The sequence below is a fragment of the Eschrichtius robustus genome, chromosome 20 (assembly GCF_028021215.1).
Source record: "Eschrichtius robustus isolate mEscRob2 chromosome 20, mEscRob2.pri, whole genome shotgun sequence".
Lineage (NCBI taxonomy): Eukaryota > Metazoa > Chordata > Mammalia > Artiodactyla > Eschrichtiidae > Eschrichtius > Eschrichtius robustus.
The window spans coordinates 17,121,673-17,139,563 of NC_090843.1; the positions used below are offsets into that span (position 1 = coordinate 17,121,673).

At 37.2% G+C, this 17,891-nt stretch overlaps 1 protein-coding gene across 3 annotated transcripts in view; it reads left to right on the plus strand.

Annotated features, from left to right (window-relative positions):
* NSF (N-ethylmaleimide sensitive factor, vesicle fusing ATPase) overlaps positions 1-17,891 on the plus strand; it is a 159,899-nt gene that overhangs the window by 80,720 nt on the left and 61,288 nt on the right. For all 3 annotated transcript variants that reach the window (XM_068530702.1, XM_068530700.1, XM_068530701.1), the window contains exon 9: positions 6,684-6,883. In XM_068530702.1, coding sequence (XP_068386803.1) covers positions 6,684-6,883 — 200 coding nt within the window. The remainder of the gene's footprint in view (positions 1-6,683; positions 6,884-17,891) is intronic.

Consider the following 17,891-nt stretch of genomic DNA (forward strand, 5'->3'; position numbering starts at 1 on the left):
TGTAGCATTTTTTGAATGAATCAAAGAACATGATATCCCAGAACTTCATTTACTCCTATATTCAAATATAATTAGCAACTTAAAATTCCAAAACCAAATATATAAAGCCATTTTTGGCCATTTTGAATTATGCTTTTCACTGCCACCTTCCTTTATGTTACTGTAACCAAGAGTTGTTATGTTTTGCCTCATCCAGATAAATATTAGGTATTTTTAGGAAGATGATTAACAGGAGCAGTTAATAAAATAAGCAGTTAAATAACTGAACTCAGGAAATGAAGAGAAGAAATGCTTTGGCACTATATTTGATTATACTATTAGCCCACATTAGTTATTACTTATATAAGTTATGGAGGAAGGAGAAAAGATGTGAATGACTTAGAAATGAAGACTAAAGCCTCAAACTTGGTGGAGAATGGAGAATGTTGAAAACAGGCCATGTGATAGTTTTGGATTTTTTTGGATGGAAAATTAGATAATAGACTTGAGCAAAAATTAGGTAATAGACTCTAGCTAAAATTAGATAATAGACTTCAAATTAAATTAATACTTTACCTTGTGTTGCTAAACTTTAAGATTCAGTTTTGAAAAAAAAGAGATGGTTAAAACCAAAAAAGTCAAGATCCTTATGCCAGCTTTGATAAAATTTATATTTATGTAATTGAGTAAGAACCTACCTTACCTAACACTGTAAGTTGCTTATATAATTACAACAAAGAGGAGAGTCCCTCAGTAACCTGAATTTCGTATGCTGAGCTCACTTATGCAATGGCATCTGTCTGCTCAAGCACATTTCCCCACACGTTTTCCCAATTCCCCACGTTCTTTCCAAACCTTTACCATGTTTCCCAATATCATCTCCTCATCCTGCATTTTGTAGATGACCTAAGCCCCCTACTTCACATAGTAAACAGAACCCAACATGTGTAACCTCAGCTTACTTCCTCTTCTCTTTACTTAACTAGTCTCAGAAGAAGAGGTTTCCTTGCAACTGTCTCCTTAAATCCCTACTCTTCGTTGCCAGAGTTCCTGCAAGTGTGATCTCTGTCTGTTCTTGCTTATGCTACTTAGCTTCCTTCTCCTACCGCAACCCAGAATGATGTGACCCAGATCAGCATGAACTTTCTGATTTTTAAATCTAATGTTCTCTTTCCAGGCCTCATCCTTTGTCTCTGGAGCATTTGTCCCTATTGTCACATTCCTCTGCTTAAAGCTTTTTGAGGCTTTTCATGTGCCCAGAGCGGGCATTCAAAAATATTGAACCAATAGTTTTGATATCTTCTCTGAGCTTTCAACAAGTCTCTTTTAATGGACATTACTGCCTGAATCTCAAATGCCTTATAGCCAAAAACAAAGTTATGATTTCCTCTTGCTAACTTCTTGGTTGTTTTCTGAGATTACTATCATTTTTCCCATGTGCCCCAAGGCTAGATGCCTTAAGGTCATCCTTGACTCTTCCCCTTTTTCTTATTTTCATTTGGTCTCTAAGCTCTGATGAATATCTCCCCTCTCTTCCATTCTTTTCCTACTACTATTTCTTAAGATTATTACCTCTTTCCATTCCTGGTCTCTTGTCTGGATTATTTCAGTAGTACATTCAGGGATTTTAATTTGAATTCCATGATTGGACCTCAGAGGATCTAAAAATCTTCTCAAAATTGCATGCAAATTTTTGTACATGGGCATTTTTCTGGGCAGGTCCATTAGACTATTCCATGGGAAAGAAAGTGAGAGATAGAATGAGAGAATATGACATTTTAAACAAGTCAGTTCCACTGATTTCTCATTCTTCTATGCCTGCCCTTTGCTATGTAGTTCCCTAACCCAGGGAACTGATCTCTGAGTAGTGAGGGGGCATGTAAGACATAAAGGAAAAAAAAAAAGGAACAGTACAGCTCGCAGTCAGACAGTCCAGCAGCCAGAGATCAGAGGCTCCCCAGCATCAGAGCTAGGCCTTAATGTCCTGGAGAAGCTCAGGGGAAAGCTGGGGTATCAGTAGGGAGGCAGCCTTCTGAGGCCTCTGGACCCAGTTGTTCATGTGCTTCCAAAGGACTTGGAGGGATAGGAAAGCTTAATTGGCAAAAATCCAGAGCCAGCCAGTGAGGCAGTGTCCCCAGAAAAAGGTTAAGAACATTCCTCCAACTAGACTCCCACCCTCTGATCTTTGTTCTCTAGTCCTTTGTCTACTCCACCGCCAGTTAGTTTTTAAATACACATCTCCATTATGTATCCTCCCTGATTAAAAACCCCTGGGTTTTTACAAAACAAATTAAAAACTCCCGGGCATGGTGTCAAGGCCTTCCTTAGTTGGGAACCTGTCATCCCCTTACTCAGGCACTCACCTCCAAGGCTCCCAGCCACAGAAGGTGATAACTGGCTGTTTTGAGAGGACAGCTTCTAGGTCCATACTGCCATGCCTAATCTCATGCTAATCTCTCTCTTTAGGGTGCCTTTTCCCTTCGCTTGCCCAACCATGAACCTCAAACTGGCCTTCAAGACCCAGACTGTATGTTACCTCTTCCCCTGTGTCCATCCCTAATTTTCTGCCATCACTCTAGCAGAATCAGTCTCTCTTGGCTAGGTTCCAAAAAACATTTCATGCACATCTCTGATAATGTCATATTATATTGTAGATAACCTATTTTTATTTGTCTTTCCTACTAAATCAGAAATGCCCTGTAGGTAGGGACTGCCTTTTTCATGTTTGTATCCCAAACACCTAGTTTCATGCCTAGTCCAAACAGGAGCTTAATACACTTTTGTAGAATGGAATTACTTATGAAGAGTTTTTATGGCTCATTTAAATTAGAGACCAGTGCTTATTTAATAAGTCAGAAAGGCTATGATAATAATAGTAATAACAAAGTCCCATTTCCACTGCTTATTTAAGTAACTGCTTCCTTTGTGGAAGTGGATTTTGAAAATCTTCACATGTCATTTTATATTTTTGATGTGCTTTCTTGACATCCTAAAAGAATTATGGTTCTCATGCAGACTAGAGTTTCTATGACATTCGTATTGATGTTATATTGAATAGATTCTGTAATTTCACAGATCTGTATTATATATAAGTTCCACGGATGTGCATTTTGTCTTTCTCTCAAACTTCATGGTAATATTTTGTGGGTTATTTATTTTATGACATCTGAGTCAATTTAATTCAAAACACATTAAATTGAGCATTTCCCACGTACAAAAACAGTTACAGAGTTAAAAATCTACTATTTATGTATTATGTAGTTTGTCTTGCTAAATTTGTAAGTCCCAGTCATTGCAAAGGTGTTTTTTAGGTATTTAAATTAGTTCAGCCATGAAAGTACATACTGTTCATAATTTAAGAGCTTCAAATAATTTTTAAAAACCATTTTCTATCCCCCCATTTTCTCTGAGTTTTGTAGGAAAAGAATCATTTACTTATTCAGCCATTTATTGAGTACATATTATGTGCTAGGCATTAGGCTGGGTGTCTGCAATTCAGGATTGATGAGACAGTACCTCCCCTTGAATAGTTTACAGTCTAATAGAAAAGAAAGTATATAAACAAATAATTGCAATTTAAACTTTGGAGAAGAGGAAGGAAGCTCCTTCTTTGAGAACTGATGCTGAGGTTGAGAAAAGATAAATTTCTGCAGATAAATTTGTAGATAAAGAAGCAGGGATGTGAAGGGGGTTTGGAGATGTAATTAAGGTTACTAATAACCTCATCAGAAGATAGGGAGATTAACCTGAAATATCTGGGTGGGCCCAACATAATCACATAAGGTAGTTTAAGGCAGAAGAGACAGAGAGATGTGTCAGAAAGAGAAGCTGAAGAGAACTGAAGCATAAAAGAAACTCAGTCACTTGCTGGAGGGGGACCACATGGAAAGCGTCAAAAGGAAAGTAGGCAGCCTCTAGGAGAAAAGATCAACCTGACCCCTAGCTGACAGCCAGCAAAGAAACAGGGATCTCAGTCTTACAGTCACAGTCACAAGGAAATAGATTCTATCAACAACCCACATAAACTTGGAAGTGGATTCTTCCCAGAGCCCCATTGGCCCACACCTTGATTTCAGTCTTATGAAAAATGGAGCAGAGCTACCCAAACCCACCCAAACTTCTGACTTAAAGAACTGTGAAATAATAAATTTGCAGTGTTTAAAAAAAAGAAGGTGGCCAAAAAAAGAAAAAAAGAAGCAGGGAGCTGAAGGGAGTCCATACCTGATAGTCTTTTTTTTTTTAATATGAAAAGTAGGAAACTAGATCAACTCTAAGAATTAATGGCATGGGTAGTGCTTGAGAAGAGAACAGTGAAGTCTGGATAATAACTAAGGAAAATAGGAGATGAACAGAAACAGGTAAGGGGTGGCATGCAATATTGAGAAAGCAGTGAGAGTAGAACTGAAATCAGATAGCATGAGACTGTTAGGATATCAGTCAGCACAGTGGTGTAATTTTCTCTGGTCATGCTCTGTGGCCAATGTTTAGGTGCAATAAAGCCATATTGTGTTCAGGGCTCATAGGGTAGGTATAACAGAAGTATAAGAATGCTGAGGAGGTGAGAGTCCTTGAAAGAAAGCATGGCTTAATATGGAAGGAAGTGTGGTTAGAAGGAAGTTGATAAACTTGGAGAAGGTTGAGACTGGAGAGATGGGCCTAAGGGCTGGTACTTTGTAGGTACTTAGCAAGTCTTCATTTTATCCTTTCTGGCTCTCCCCTCCTTGTGCCTGTGTCACTCCCTCCACCACCACCTGCCTCTGCAATGGTTTATAAAAATAGTCTCAAATCATGATAGTAGCAGTTGGTTTAGAGAGGAAGGTTAGGAGCCAGGTTCCAAAGTCCTCGTCAGATGTGTCCCAGTGGCTTGGATGCTGACAGTGCCTGGTGGTGTTGGCCTCTAGGAGAAGCTCAAGGCTTATCCCCTTATCTCCTTACCCCTCATGCCCCAAGGGTGGGACAAGGGCAAAGACATTTTATGGGCCACAGTTCTTTTTATTTTTATTTTTTTAATTTATTTATTTTTGGCTGCATTGGGTCTTTGTTGCTGCGCGCGGGCTTTCTCTAGTTGCGGTGAGCGGGGGCTACTCTTCATTGTGGTGCACGGGCTTCTCATTGCGGTGGCTTCTCTTGTTGCGGAGCACGGGCTCTAGGCACGCGGACTTCAATAGCTGTGGCACACAGGCTCAGTAGTTGTGGCTCGTGGGCTCTAGAGCTCAAGCTCAGTAGTTGTGGCACATGGGTGTAGTTGCTCCACAGCATGTGGGATCTTCCTGGCCCAGGGATCGAACGTGTGTCCCCTGCATTGGCAGGCGGATTCTTAACCACTGAGCCACCAAGGAAGTCCCTGGGCCACAGTTCTTAGGACAGGAATTTACTCTGTGATGAGAAGGGTTAAGAATCTAAGCCTTTAAGTGTTTCCACTAAGTTCCCCTTGTCTCTACAAGTCTAACCAGAAGCACAGATCTCATCACTTTCAAGGATTTAAAAAGGAGTCTTTTTTTGAAACGAAGATAGAAGCAATGGCCGTACTGGCAACCCAAAGTATCTTCCTCCTCAGAATCTAAAATTTCTAGTAAAGTTGGTTGAATCTTGTGTTTTCCTTTATTGAGTCATTCGATGTATTGTCGTAATTTTTCTTAAAGATATAATTTTTTAAGGCTTTCGTTCCAAATGAGGACATTTTCCATAAAAATACACTGTATCCCATTTCCAGAAATTTTCTTGTTCACCTGTAGTTTTGAGTGTAATGCTTGAAATCTAAGAATTCATTATTTCACAGAGTGCTTTTTTGGTGTAGTATAAAGAAAAAACGCATAAGTAGAGTCATGCATCTTAAGTGTGAAACTTAAATAGGTGAGAATTCCTAGAGTGAGTAAACAGAAACCAAATTTCATCTTAATCTTAAGAAATGGAGTAAATGCTTGTGTAGAGTGGGCTAAAGAAATCCCAGGGAGTCTAAATCATTAGTCTTGCTATTTCGCTATTGTTAATGATACCTTTAAGGCATTTAGCAATGGTTGCCTAGAAAAGAATTGAACACTATTCTTGTGAAGCTTCAGTTTCATTTTCATCCTGGTGGCTCTGAGAAAACACGTCTCTCACTTGGCATAGTCACGTGAAATAGGGCATTCAACTTCATCCACAAAGTCTGTAACATCCATCTGGACCCTATGGATTGCTCTATACCCACCCAACTCAGACATGTCTGCCCTTTCTTCAAGTGCTTGTATTGACAGGTAGACCTGTAATTTCTTGGACTACGATATAGTTTCCATAGCCTGTCGTATCATAATAGATCTGTGTTGGCTTAAACTTGCCTAAAAACAGATCTTTTTCCCCCTGGCTTTAAAGTAAAGGATAATGAAAAAGAAGTAATATTTCCTAATTAGGTATTTAGGTCAAAGAGACATTTTCAGAGTTGAAAGTATTTGTTCTCAATGATAGTTCAAATATACTTTTCCAAAGACCTTTAATTGGCAGCTTTCCCCCTCAACTATTGGTACTGGTGTAGGAATTGTTTGTGGATTTTCTGTTTTAAAAAGATCTTCAGTTCATTCTTGTTCTGTTCATGGCACCTAGATATTAATATATGTTAATGCTATTGCTGTATTTTTCCTAACATGCATGTGAAGAAGAAAGAAAACTTTGATGTCTTACTTGGATTTTAGTTAGTTGATGTAAGACTGTTTTCTTTTCCTTTTTAGGTTGCAAACATGTTAAAGGCATCCTGTTATATGGGCCTCCAGGTTGTGGTAAGACTCTCTTGGCTCGACAGATTGGCAAGATGTTGAATGCAAGAGAGCCTAAAGTGGTCAATGGGCCGGAAATCCTCAACAAGTATGTGGGAGAATCAGAGGCTAACATTCGTAAACTCTTTGCTGATGCTGAAGAGGAGCAAAGGAGGGTAATGTTAACATAAGTACAATTTAGTAAAAGTTTGTTATCACTTATATGATGATTGAAACCCAGAGTTATGGTGGAAGACTTGTTGCTGTGATTTATAGTTTGAAGAAATTGCAGATAAAATTTACTTAGAACCGAGTTATGTCACTGAACTGGGATTGTGGGAGATTTACATGTTGTGAGCAGATGTCAGTATCCACATGTTCATAATACAAAGATAGATGATTATATGAGCCAAAGGTTTTGCAAAAACAGATCATGAATATGTTTTTAAGTGACACTTTTATTCCACATTACTTCCAGAGACTTGAACTCATTTATCCTAAAAGAGAGAAATTAAATCCATAAAGAGACTTGTAGAATTAAGTATGTGTAAGGTTCATGTGCAGAAAGCTAGTTTACTTACCACTGACTTAACTCAGCTGTAGTGACAGGTATAAGTTGTTAGGTCTCAAAGGAAAACTTGACTGGGGTCTTAGAAAAAAATAAAATTAACTAAAAATCAAGCCAGAGTTTACTAATTGCGATGGTTAATTTTGTGCTAATTTGCCTGGGCCTCAGGGTGCCCAGACATCGGTTAAACATTATTCTGGGTGGGTTGTGTTTACCATTTGAATCTGTGGACTGAGTAAAGCAGTTGTCCTCCCTAATATGCCATCCAATCAGTTGAAGGCCTGAATAGAACAAAAAGGCTTACCCTCCCTTGAGTAAGAGGGAATTTCCTACTGCCTGAGCTGGGATATCAGTTTTTTGCTGCCTTCAGACTCAAACTGAAACACCTCTTCCTGGCTCTCAAGCTTGCAGGCCTTTGGACTGGAACTACACCATCAGCTCTCTCGTGTCTCCAGTTTGCCAGCTGCAGAGCTTGGGACTTGTCAGCCTCCATAATTATGTTAGCCAACTCCTTACATTTAATCTCTAGATAGATAGATGGATAGATAGATTTTATATATATATATATATATATATATATATATATATATTCTTTTTTTTTTTTCAGGTACCAGTAGAATAGATAGACTAGATCTATAGATCTATTGATTCTGTTTCTCTGGAAAACTTTGACTAATATACTAGTATTAACATATTTGTTTCATTAAAGGAAAGTTTAAAAACAGTGTCATGGGATTTCTGGTTCTGGCAATACAGTAGACTAGGTAACCTGAAAACCTTCCTTCTACAAAAATCTTCAAATGCTGGGTAAAATATAACTAAAATAATTTCAAATGCACAATTGAGCTCTCAGGAAAGAAAAGGAAGTCTTCAGAAATCAAAAGAAAACTGAAATCTAGAGTAGTAAAGATGAGCTGCAGCTTTTGGTTCTGGTAATGTGTGCATTTGGGTTTTAGCATCCACTAGGGGGCATAAAATGAGTCCTTGAACTTACTTAAGGTGTGGCCTAGGAACTGGAACCTTCAAAGCAGCTCTATCATCAATGAAAAGCATGACTAGAAAATATTTCCCTACCAGCACAGAGAAATAACAAAACCTTTTAACTATTTGCTTGGGTTCTAGAGTGGGAGATGAGGAATCTGCCATGGGAATTCTAAACCATGGATCTTTAACTCATGCTTAGGATTTGAAAAAAAAGCACACACACATAAACACCCCACTATGTAGTCTGGGGCCCCCAAATTGAGAAATTAATTTTAAAATGAATCCTGGGCCAATGTTACCACATAGGGTTGTTAGATATAAGCACACCCTAAGGGATACTCCAACAAAGCCAGGCCACAAGAGATTCTCACAGGGGAAGCTAAAATAGCTCCAGTAAATGGAAAATGTCATCATCAAAATTTTTTTTTTTTTAAATTATTGATTCCTACTGAATCAGCAACTCTGGGGGTAGGTAGAGCCTAGCAACATGTGTTTTTTTACTTTTTTGTTTGTTTGTGTGTTTATTTATTTATTTATGGCTGTGTTGGGTCTTCGTTTCTGTGCGAGGGCTTTCTCTAGTTGTGGCAAGCGGGGGCCACTCTTCATCGCGGTGCGCGGGCCTCTCATTATCGCGGCCTCTCTTGTTGCGGAGCACAGGCTCCAGACGTGCAGGCTCAGTAATTGTGGCTCACGGGCCTAGCCGCTCCGTGGCATGTGGGATCTTCCCAGACCAGGGCTCGAACCCGTGTCCCCTGCCTTGGCAGGCAGGTTCTCAACCACTGCGCCACCAGGGAAGCCCCCATCAAAATTTTAAACTCAGCAACTAGGTTAAACATAAGCAGTAGTTTCAGCTGAGGAGAGATATGATAAACAGTAGAATAGATCTAAAGAAATCACCCAGAATGTAGCACAGAGAGATACAGAGATGGAAAATATGAAAGAGAAATTGAGATAACAAGAGTTAAAATGAGAAGTCCAAATAAAAAGAATAGTGTAGAGGCAATATTCAAAGATAGAATGGCTGAGAATGTTTTAGAATTGATAAACATAAATACTTAGATTCATGTAGCACCATGAGCCCAAATGGGATAAGTAGAAATTTATATCTAGATGCATTGTAGTGAAACTGGAGAATACCAAAGGAAAAAAGAGAAATGTCTTAGTATCAACAAAAAAGAAATGATGATGACATCCAAAGGGATATCCATTATGTTGACAGTAAACTTTTTAACAACAGCAAGAGAGACCAGAAAACAGTGGAAGAATATCTTCACAGAGCTAAGTAAAAGTAACTGTCAACTTAAAATTTTATACCCAGCTTAATTCTCATTCAGGAATAAGATGAAATGAAGGTATTTTTTCAGGCAAAGTCTAATAGAGTTAACTAGTCACAGAAGCTTGTTGGAAGAATGTGAAGCAGGATATATTTGAGACTGAAGAAAATTGAACCCAGAAGGAAACAGTGGATGCAAGAAACAATGGTGAGCAATGAAATTGGTAAAAATGTAGATAAAATCTGGAGCTTCTACTTCTGGTAGTGGCAGATTAGGTAATTTGAATCATGCCTGCCACTGAAGACTACCGGAAAAGCTCAATAAAATGTTCAATTTTTTTTTTTTAATGTGTTTGGAGGTATCAGAGAGCTTACAAGATCTAGGGGGAGAATGGAGGCCCAGAAAAAAAGGTCCCAGTGTATGGGGGTCACTGTTCCTCTGGAGAAATTAGCCATTTCTGGAGGGAGCTGCTAAACAGCTATGCAGCCCTCTTGACTGGCTAGTGGGTATAAGGGGGACAGAGATTAGAGCCTATGGCCCACAAAGAGGGGACATCTGATGAACATGCCTCATTTTGAGCTGGGACTCTGAAGGGCTACACCATAGGAGCAAGTGTTAACCAGAAGCAGACATGCTGTTACAGAGGCTACAGATCAGCTTTGAGTCGTGTCATTCTCTAAAATTAGGCTGAGGGTTCCTAAACCACTAGTGCCCCCAGACATTTGGCAGAATTGTAGATCCTTCCTGGTGGAAGGTAGTATCATGCAAGGCCATAAACTATTTCTATAGTTTGTAAATGCAATGCCTGGCTTATAATCAAAAGCAATCAGATACACAAAGACATAAACAACGTGAAGAAAGAGAAGCAAAAGATGATAGAAACTGGGCCTCAAGATACTGGAATTCTCAGATACAGACTTTTAAAATAAGTATACTTATTACATTCAAAGAGAAACAAGATTGAAAATTTTGGCAGAGCACTGGAAACTGTTAAAAAAAAATCAAATGGAAACTCTGGGAATGAGAAATTCAGTAAATTAACTCAAGTTTAAACAACAGATTAGACACATCTGAAGAGAGAATTAGTGAACTGAAAGATGTTAGACAAAAATAACTACAGACAAAGGATGAAAGGAATGAAGAGAGAGAAATACCACAAGAAAGTCTAGTGCACAATTTAAATTTCCAGAAAGTCAGGAAAAAGAGGATGGGGCAAAAGCTGTATTTGAAGAGAAAAGGGTTTAGAACTTTCTAAAATGGGTGAAGAACATCAGTCCATGGATTCCAGCAGTGATATAAACCTCAAGCAAAAGAAATACTGAAGAATTCTACATTTATAATCATTGTTAAATGGCTGAAAATAAAAAAAGGAGAGAGAGAGAGAGAGAAATCTTAAAAGCAGCTAGAGGAAAAAAAGGATTACCTTCCAATAAACAACAATTAGCTGGCAGCTGTCTTCTCAACAGAAATGACGAAATCAGTTGAATGTCATTTTTTAAGAGAATAGCTGTCAACTTAGAATTTACATTGTCATGTAAATATACAATAAAGTACTGTATTGTAATAAAAATAGACAGACTGTACACAGTTGTGAATCTAACAAATGTTGAGCAAAAGAAAACACAAGAAAGGATCATATATACTGTATGATTCCATTTATATACAGCTCAACTAAAGTATAGTGTTTAATGATGCTTTCTTCTAAGTTGGTAAAACTGTAAAGGAAAGTGAGGAATAATTACCTTAAAAATCAGATTGTGGTTGCCTTTGGGGCATGGGGGGGAGGGGTGTTGGGGAAGGGTGGTGAGGAGGCACTGCCAGGATGCTGGCACTCTTCTGTGTCTTGTTATGGTTACATGGATGTTCATTTTGTGACAGTTCCTTCAGACAGACATTCACATTTGTGGAACTTGCCCTCTATGTATGTCATATTCCACAATAAAAACGTTTAAAAGAGGTTAAATTTAAGAAGCATTCACTGTACCAAATAATAATGATGATCAATATCTCTTTTTAAGGATAGAACTAAAATACGGAACAAAACATGTGGGAAGTGGGTTGAATCCATGTAAGATCCTTGTATTATTTGGGAAGAAGTTAGACATGTTAATTAACATAAAACTTAAGTAAATGTTTATGTGAAAATTGTTTATAGTTCTCAAGCTTTTCCAAGGCATGAGGGAGGAGTGGGGGAAGGAATAAAGAAAACTCAAACACTTTAGAAGGCAAGAAAGGAATGGAATAACAAGACTCAAAGAAAATGTGAAGATACTGAAAATGTAACTTTTAAAAAGATTTCACTTACAAAAGCAGTCAGAATGATAAGGTAACTAGGATTAAATCTAACAGGAACGTTAAAGGAGAAAATTATAAACATTTTTGAAAATCTTTTTTCAAGAGCTAATAAATGGTAAGATAGAACATGTTCACATGGGAATCCTGACATTATCTTAAAAATGACAGTTCTGCCCATATTAATCTGTAAGTTCAATGCTTTTCCAGTCAAGTCTAACAGGACTTTTTTGGAATTTGACGGTTTTTTTTTTGGATGCTTGAAGAGTCATGAAAATTTTGGAGAATAATGAAAAGTTACTTATTCAGATATCAAGACTTACTGGAAAGCTATAGTAATTGAAACAATTTTATATATTCATGCAAAAACAGACCATGGAAATAGAGGAACACAGGAAGAACTTGTTACGTGAAAAGTGGCAATACAAATCAGAGGGGAAATGATATACTGTTCCATGATGGGACTGAGATCATTGGCTCTCTGTTTGGAAAAAGATAAAATGCAGTCCCTATCTCACTTCATACAGAATTACAAAATGGATTTGCAAAAAACGAAACTAAAACTTACAAGAGAAAATTTTTAGAAGAAAACTAGGGAAAGACATTAAGAATTGAGGCTAGGGAAGAATTTCTTAATAAGATACAGAAATTAAATCCATAAAAGAAAAAAATGTTTATTTGGCTACATTAATATAAAGAAAATTCTCTCTGACAAATTACACTGAATACAAATGTCTCAAACTAGAGAAGATGTTTGCAACCCATATAGTCCACAAAAAATTGGTATCTTCTATAATAAATTCTCTGTAATAACTCCTGTATAATAAGTAAGAAAAAGACAAACACCACAGTTTTTTTAAAAAAAACTGGCAAAGGATATGAATAGGCAGTTTCTCAGAGGAGGAACCCAACTGACGATAAGCATATGAAACAATGCTCAGGAAAATGCATAATAAAAGAGAAATCACCTTATAAACAACCTGATAAAATTTACAAAGGCTAATAATGCCAGAAGTTGATGAGGTTAGGGAGAAACAGGGCTTCATATACGTTACTAGTCATAGTATAAATTAGAAAAGTAGTGAGTAATATCGTGCAGATTAATTTGACACCTTACAAAAATGAAGATGCACAAACCTCATGACCCATGAGTTCTACTTCAAGACAGCTACCTTAGAGAAACACTCTTGCACTTGTGCACCAAATGACACGTACCAGAATGTTGATTGCCGCACTATATGCAATGGGGGGAAAACTAGAAATATCTTGATTCTTCCCAGTAGGAAATGGAATATTATCTTAGACATTAAAATAAATAACAGATTTACATGGATCAATATGCATAACACCCAGAAACATAATATCTATTTTTTTAATCTAGTAAGCTTTATTAAATCTAATTTATCCTGTCATTTCCTACTTTTTCTTATTTTTGTTGATGGTAAAAATAAATTTTAAACATTGCCTTTATAACAACACTTCTACTGCTTCAAATCTACTTGTTGGGTGCTTAATCATTTCAGTTTTACACAAGGTGGTTTTCTCCCCTGCTTCCCTATATCCCATTATGTTCTTGTTCATATTCAGATCTCTAGCCGTCTCAGCTCCATTGCGTCCTGGTATATTATTGCAAGTCTAATAACTGATCTCAACTCTTCAGACAGTCCCAGAACCAATTCGGTTTTACAATTCATTCCTAATACTACAATATTTTTTGTTTCAGGTATCTTTTTACCTCTCAGAATACCAAGAAAAATAGTCATTACCATTTACTATCTGGGTTGAAAGAACTTCTTTTTAAAAATTGTTTTTAAGTTGATTACAGATCACTTGCAAACAAAAATAAAGGGAAGTAGAGACTATTAAAATATTTAATAGAGCTTAAATATAGCAAACCAAATTTTTATTCCATATTTTCCTGGGTTTGAAGATATCTACTGATTGATCGATAGATATATACCCAAAATGCGCAGGAGCCTCTGTATGTAACTAACTGTTCATCAGTTGTTATGCGTGAACTTGTACACTGATTCTAAATTTCAAATACATCTCTAATAGATTATAGCTTATCATTACTTCTTGTTCTTCTACTTGCATCGTCAAGACAATACTTGAAGAGTTTTTGTTAAAATCTTTGGCTTATAATTTTGTTGAAGAGGGGAAGGACACCAGGCACTCCATAATTGCAAAATATTTTTATTTTTAGATTTGTATACACCTTTTAGAATGGCCAATCTAATTTTTTTTAAGTATCATTTTAACTTTATTTATTTATGGCTGCATTGGGTCTTCATCGCTGCACGCGGGCTTTCTCTAGTTGTGGCGAGCATGGGCTACTTTTCCTTGCAGTGCGCGGCCTTCTCATTGCACTGGCTTCTCTTGTTGCGAAGCCCAGGCTATAGGCTCGTGGGCTTCAGTGGTTGTGGCTCGCGGGCTCTAGAGTGCAGGCCGAGTAGTTGTGGCGCATGGGCTTAGTTGCTCCGCAGCATGTGGGATCTTCCTGGACCAGGGCTCGAACCCATGTCCCCTGCGTTGTCAGGCAGATTCTTAACCACTGTGCCACCAAGAAAGTTCCCCAATCCAATTTTTAAATGTCTACATCATCTCTTTCTTCTTGTTATCTCTCTAATACCTGCCTACAATATATGTCTACTAGAAACCATGTCAAGAAAATTCTGATACACAGATGAAAGAAGAGATGAAAGAATACTGTCACGTGTCCCTTTAGAAAAAAATGAGATGGCCTAGCTGATCAAAAAAATATTGCACAATGAAAACTTTTTGTTGAATAAGTAACTGGATGAAAATGCTGTATTTTCTTTTTGTCCTTAGAAATATATTATTCAGGGCTTCCCTGGTGGCGCAGTGGTTAAGAATCCGCCTGCCAATGCAGGGGACACAGGTTCGAGCCGTGGTCCGGGAAGATCCCACATGCCACGGAGCAACTAAGCCCATGCACCCCAACTACTGAGCCTACACTCTGGAACCCACGAGCCACAGCTACTGAAGCCTGTGTGCCACAACTACTGAGCCTACACTTTAGAGCCCGCGAGCCACAACTACTGAAGCCCGCGCACCTAGAGCCCATGCTCCGCAACAAGAGAAGCCACTGTAATGAGAAGCCTGCGCACCACAACGAAGAGTAGCCCCCGCTCGCCACAACTAGAGAAAGCCTGCGCGCGACAGTGAAGACCCAAAGCAGCCAAAAATAAATAAATAAATCTATTTAAAAAAAAGAAATATTCAGTCATCCTTGAGTTTGAGAAAATCTATGTAGGATACCATTATCTGAAGGCACAGAGTCTGAGATTTTACTTATAATGATCCATTTCACCATCTTCGTTTGTGTCTCAAGTGCTGCTATTTCACTCTTTGTGTTCATCTTTGGATTCATCTAATAATTATGAAATATTTTCCTCTGTTGATTTTCTTTTCTTTGCCAAGGAAGGCCAAGGAACAAAAACAAACAAACAAAAATCTGAATTCTCAACTGTGTTCAGTTAAAGCTAAAATCAGGCAACAAAGATGGTGGATGGTGTCTAGACTTTTTTTATACCTTCTTGAGAGAAGATGCAATACTTTGGGCAACACAATGAAAAAGCTGAAAGTTGATGTCATCGTGATATTTATTTCACTATTGCATCATTCTTCAGAGCAATTCCATCTGTTTATTTTCTTATTATTTTAATCTTTTTCAGTACAGTTAGGAATAATTGATGAGTAATGATGACATAATTTCTAGAATTTTGAAATAGCATAATATATCTTAGATTTACAAATAGATCCAGTGGACCCATGCAGTAATTGCAAGATGGAATGAGGTTTTTTTCTGTTTTTAAAAAAATATATTTTCCGTTTTGTTCCTGTGGAATACTTGTAGAAAAAACGTAGTCATGAGATATCAATCTTTATAAATAGTTAAAACTGCTTAACAATGAAAATTAAAAACTGAAATTGTTTTTCAAGTGGACCCTAATGGTATACTGAGGATTAAACATTAGTTGCAGGTGAGAAGCATTTTATAAAATCTGTTGTGATAGTTTCCACATGGCTGCATAGGCATCTTTGGTGCTGTTTTTAAACTTGCAGACAGTTTAAGTATGACACTATTAATAATAAAACTGAGTTGGCAAAGAATTTCTAGGTAGATATTAATCATAGCCAGCTTTTTCTGATATACTTTTCTCAATCCTTACATCCAGAAAGGCTTGGTATATTCGGTTAATGACCCCATGGAGAGTATATATGTGTTACATAATAAAGAAAAGCATCACCTCTGTGATTCTGGACAGTCCAGGCTGACAAAGATGAACACTTGCATATAGGTCAAACTAGCTAAATATAGAACAGCCATTTTCCAAGGCTGTTGCCAGGGGCTCCACAGCATCAGCTCTGTTTCTATGGGGGAAGACTTTGCAAATGGTAAGAACAGAGCTAGAAGTCAGTGAGTTGAAGAGAATTGCATTGTGGAACTTTAAACTCTTTGGTAAAGGGTTTATTGATAATTCAGCTATATTAATCTTGACATCTTCCTTACCTGATTCCTAATTTATTGCAGTAAGAACTTGCCTTTATTTAAGTAACACACCTGTAGAAATTGATGTTATCATACTCAGTAGGTTGGTGGAAGGGACCTGATGACAAGTCATAAGATTAGCAAGGTTCTGAAAAGGTCAGAATTGTACTGAATTATGTTTGGGGAAGATTGCTCCTGTGATCATTAAATCAAGCACAGTGTCCTTATTGTCTCTGGCTTCCCTTCCACATAGATGATTTTTGAGGTTGGACTGAGAAGGAAGTCATGATTCCAGTGGTAACACAAGGCACATTGATAGCAAAAGTCATACATTATAACAGCTTTTTGTTTTATGCTGTATTGACAGACAACTTTGAATAAAAATGTTTTCTAAAAATAATGTAGAATCTCACAGCTTTTTAGTCACAAACAGGAGTGTCCTAGTTTTTCTTTGAAGACAGCAAGCATTAATGCTCTACTATATAGAAGTGTTTGGCAAAGCTAAGGTTGTAGTTCCAATTCTTCATTCTCTGTCTTCTCTACAGATGGAAAGGTGAATAGTTTTTGGTGTTGAAATTTTTTTAAGCAAAAAGCTATCACTTATCATCAGACATCTGTTCAATAAATATGACAATAATTGAGAAATAAAGTTAATTTTTTCAGATTTTAATTTAGTTTTAAAACAGTTGTGGAAAGAGAACAATTTGTAAGTTATGTTCAGAAAAAAATATAATGAAACTTAGTTAAATTTTGGAAACCTTGATGAACACATGAGTATCATCTTGCATAAGAATACATTAAAGAATGAACAATACTCCAAATAATGAATAATAGAATGTTAGTGTTATAAGATACTGTATCTATTTTTTGTTTATTATTATGAAGTAGAACTAACTTTTCTGGTGTACCGTTTTATAGATTTTAACATGTGTATAGTTTCATGTAACCACCACCAAAATCTACATGCGGAACATTTACATCACCCCCCAAAATTCCCTCATGCTGTTCCTTTGCTAATAACTCCTGGTAACTACTGATCTGTTTTCCATTCCTATACTTTTGTCTTTTAGAGTGTCATATAAATGGGATCATAGTATGTAACTATGACTGGCTTCTTCTTTTTGAGACTGGCTTCTTTCACTCATCATATTGCCTTTGAGATTCATCCGAGTTGTCGCGTGTATCAAACATCCCTTTTTACTGTTGAGTAGTATTCCATCTTATGGATGTACCATAGTTTGTTTATTCACTCATCGGCTAGAGTGCAGTTGGGTTGGTTCTAGTTTGGGGCAGTTATGAGTAGAGCTGCTATAAACCAAGGAGTGGAATTGCTTGATCATACAGTGTTTTATCTGTTTTTATTTTTTTAATATATATTCAGATGTGTTTTAGATCCAATCCAATTTCCTTCAGGTCATTTTTAGAACTGTTTTTCTTCCTACTTCTGATGTAACATTTCATCTTTTATCTTTGTCATGTTTGCTTGATCCTTTTTCCTTTGGGTTGCCTTTATTGGAGTCATCTTCTGGTATTGTAGCCCAGAATCTGTC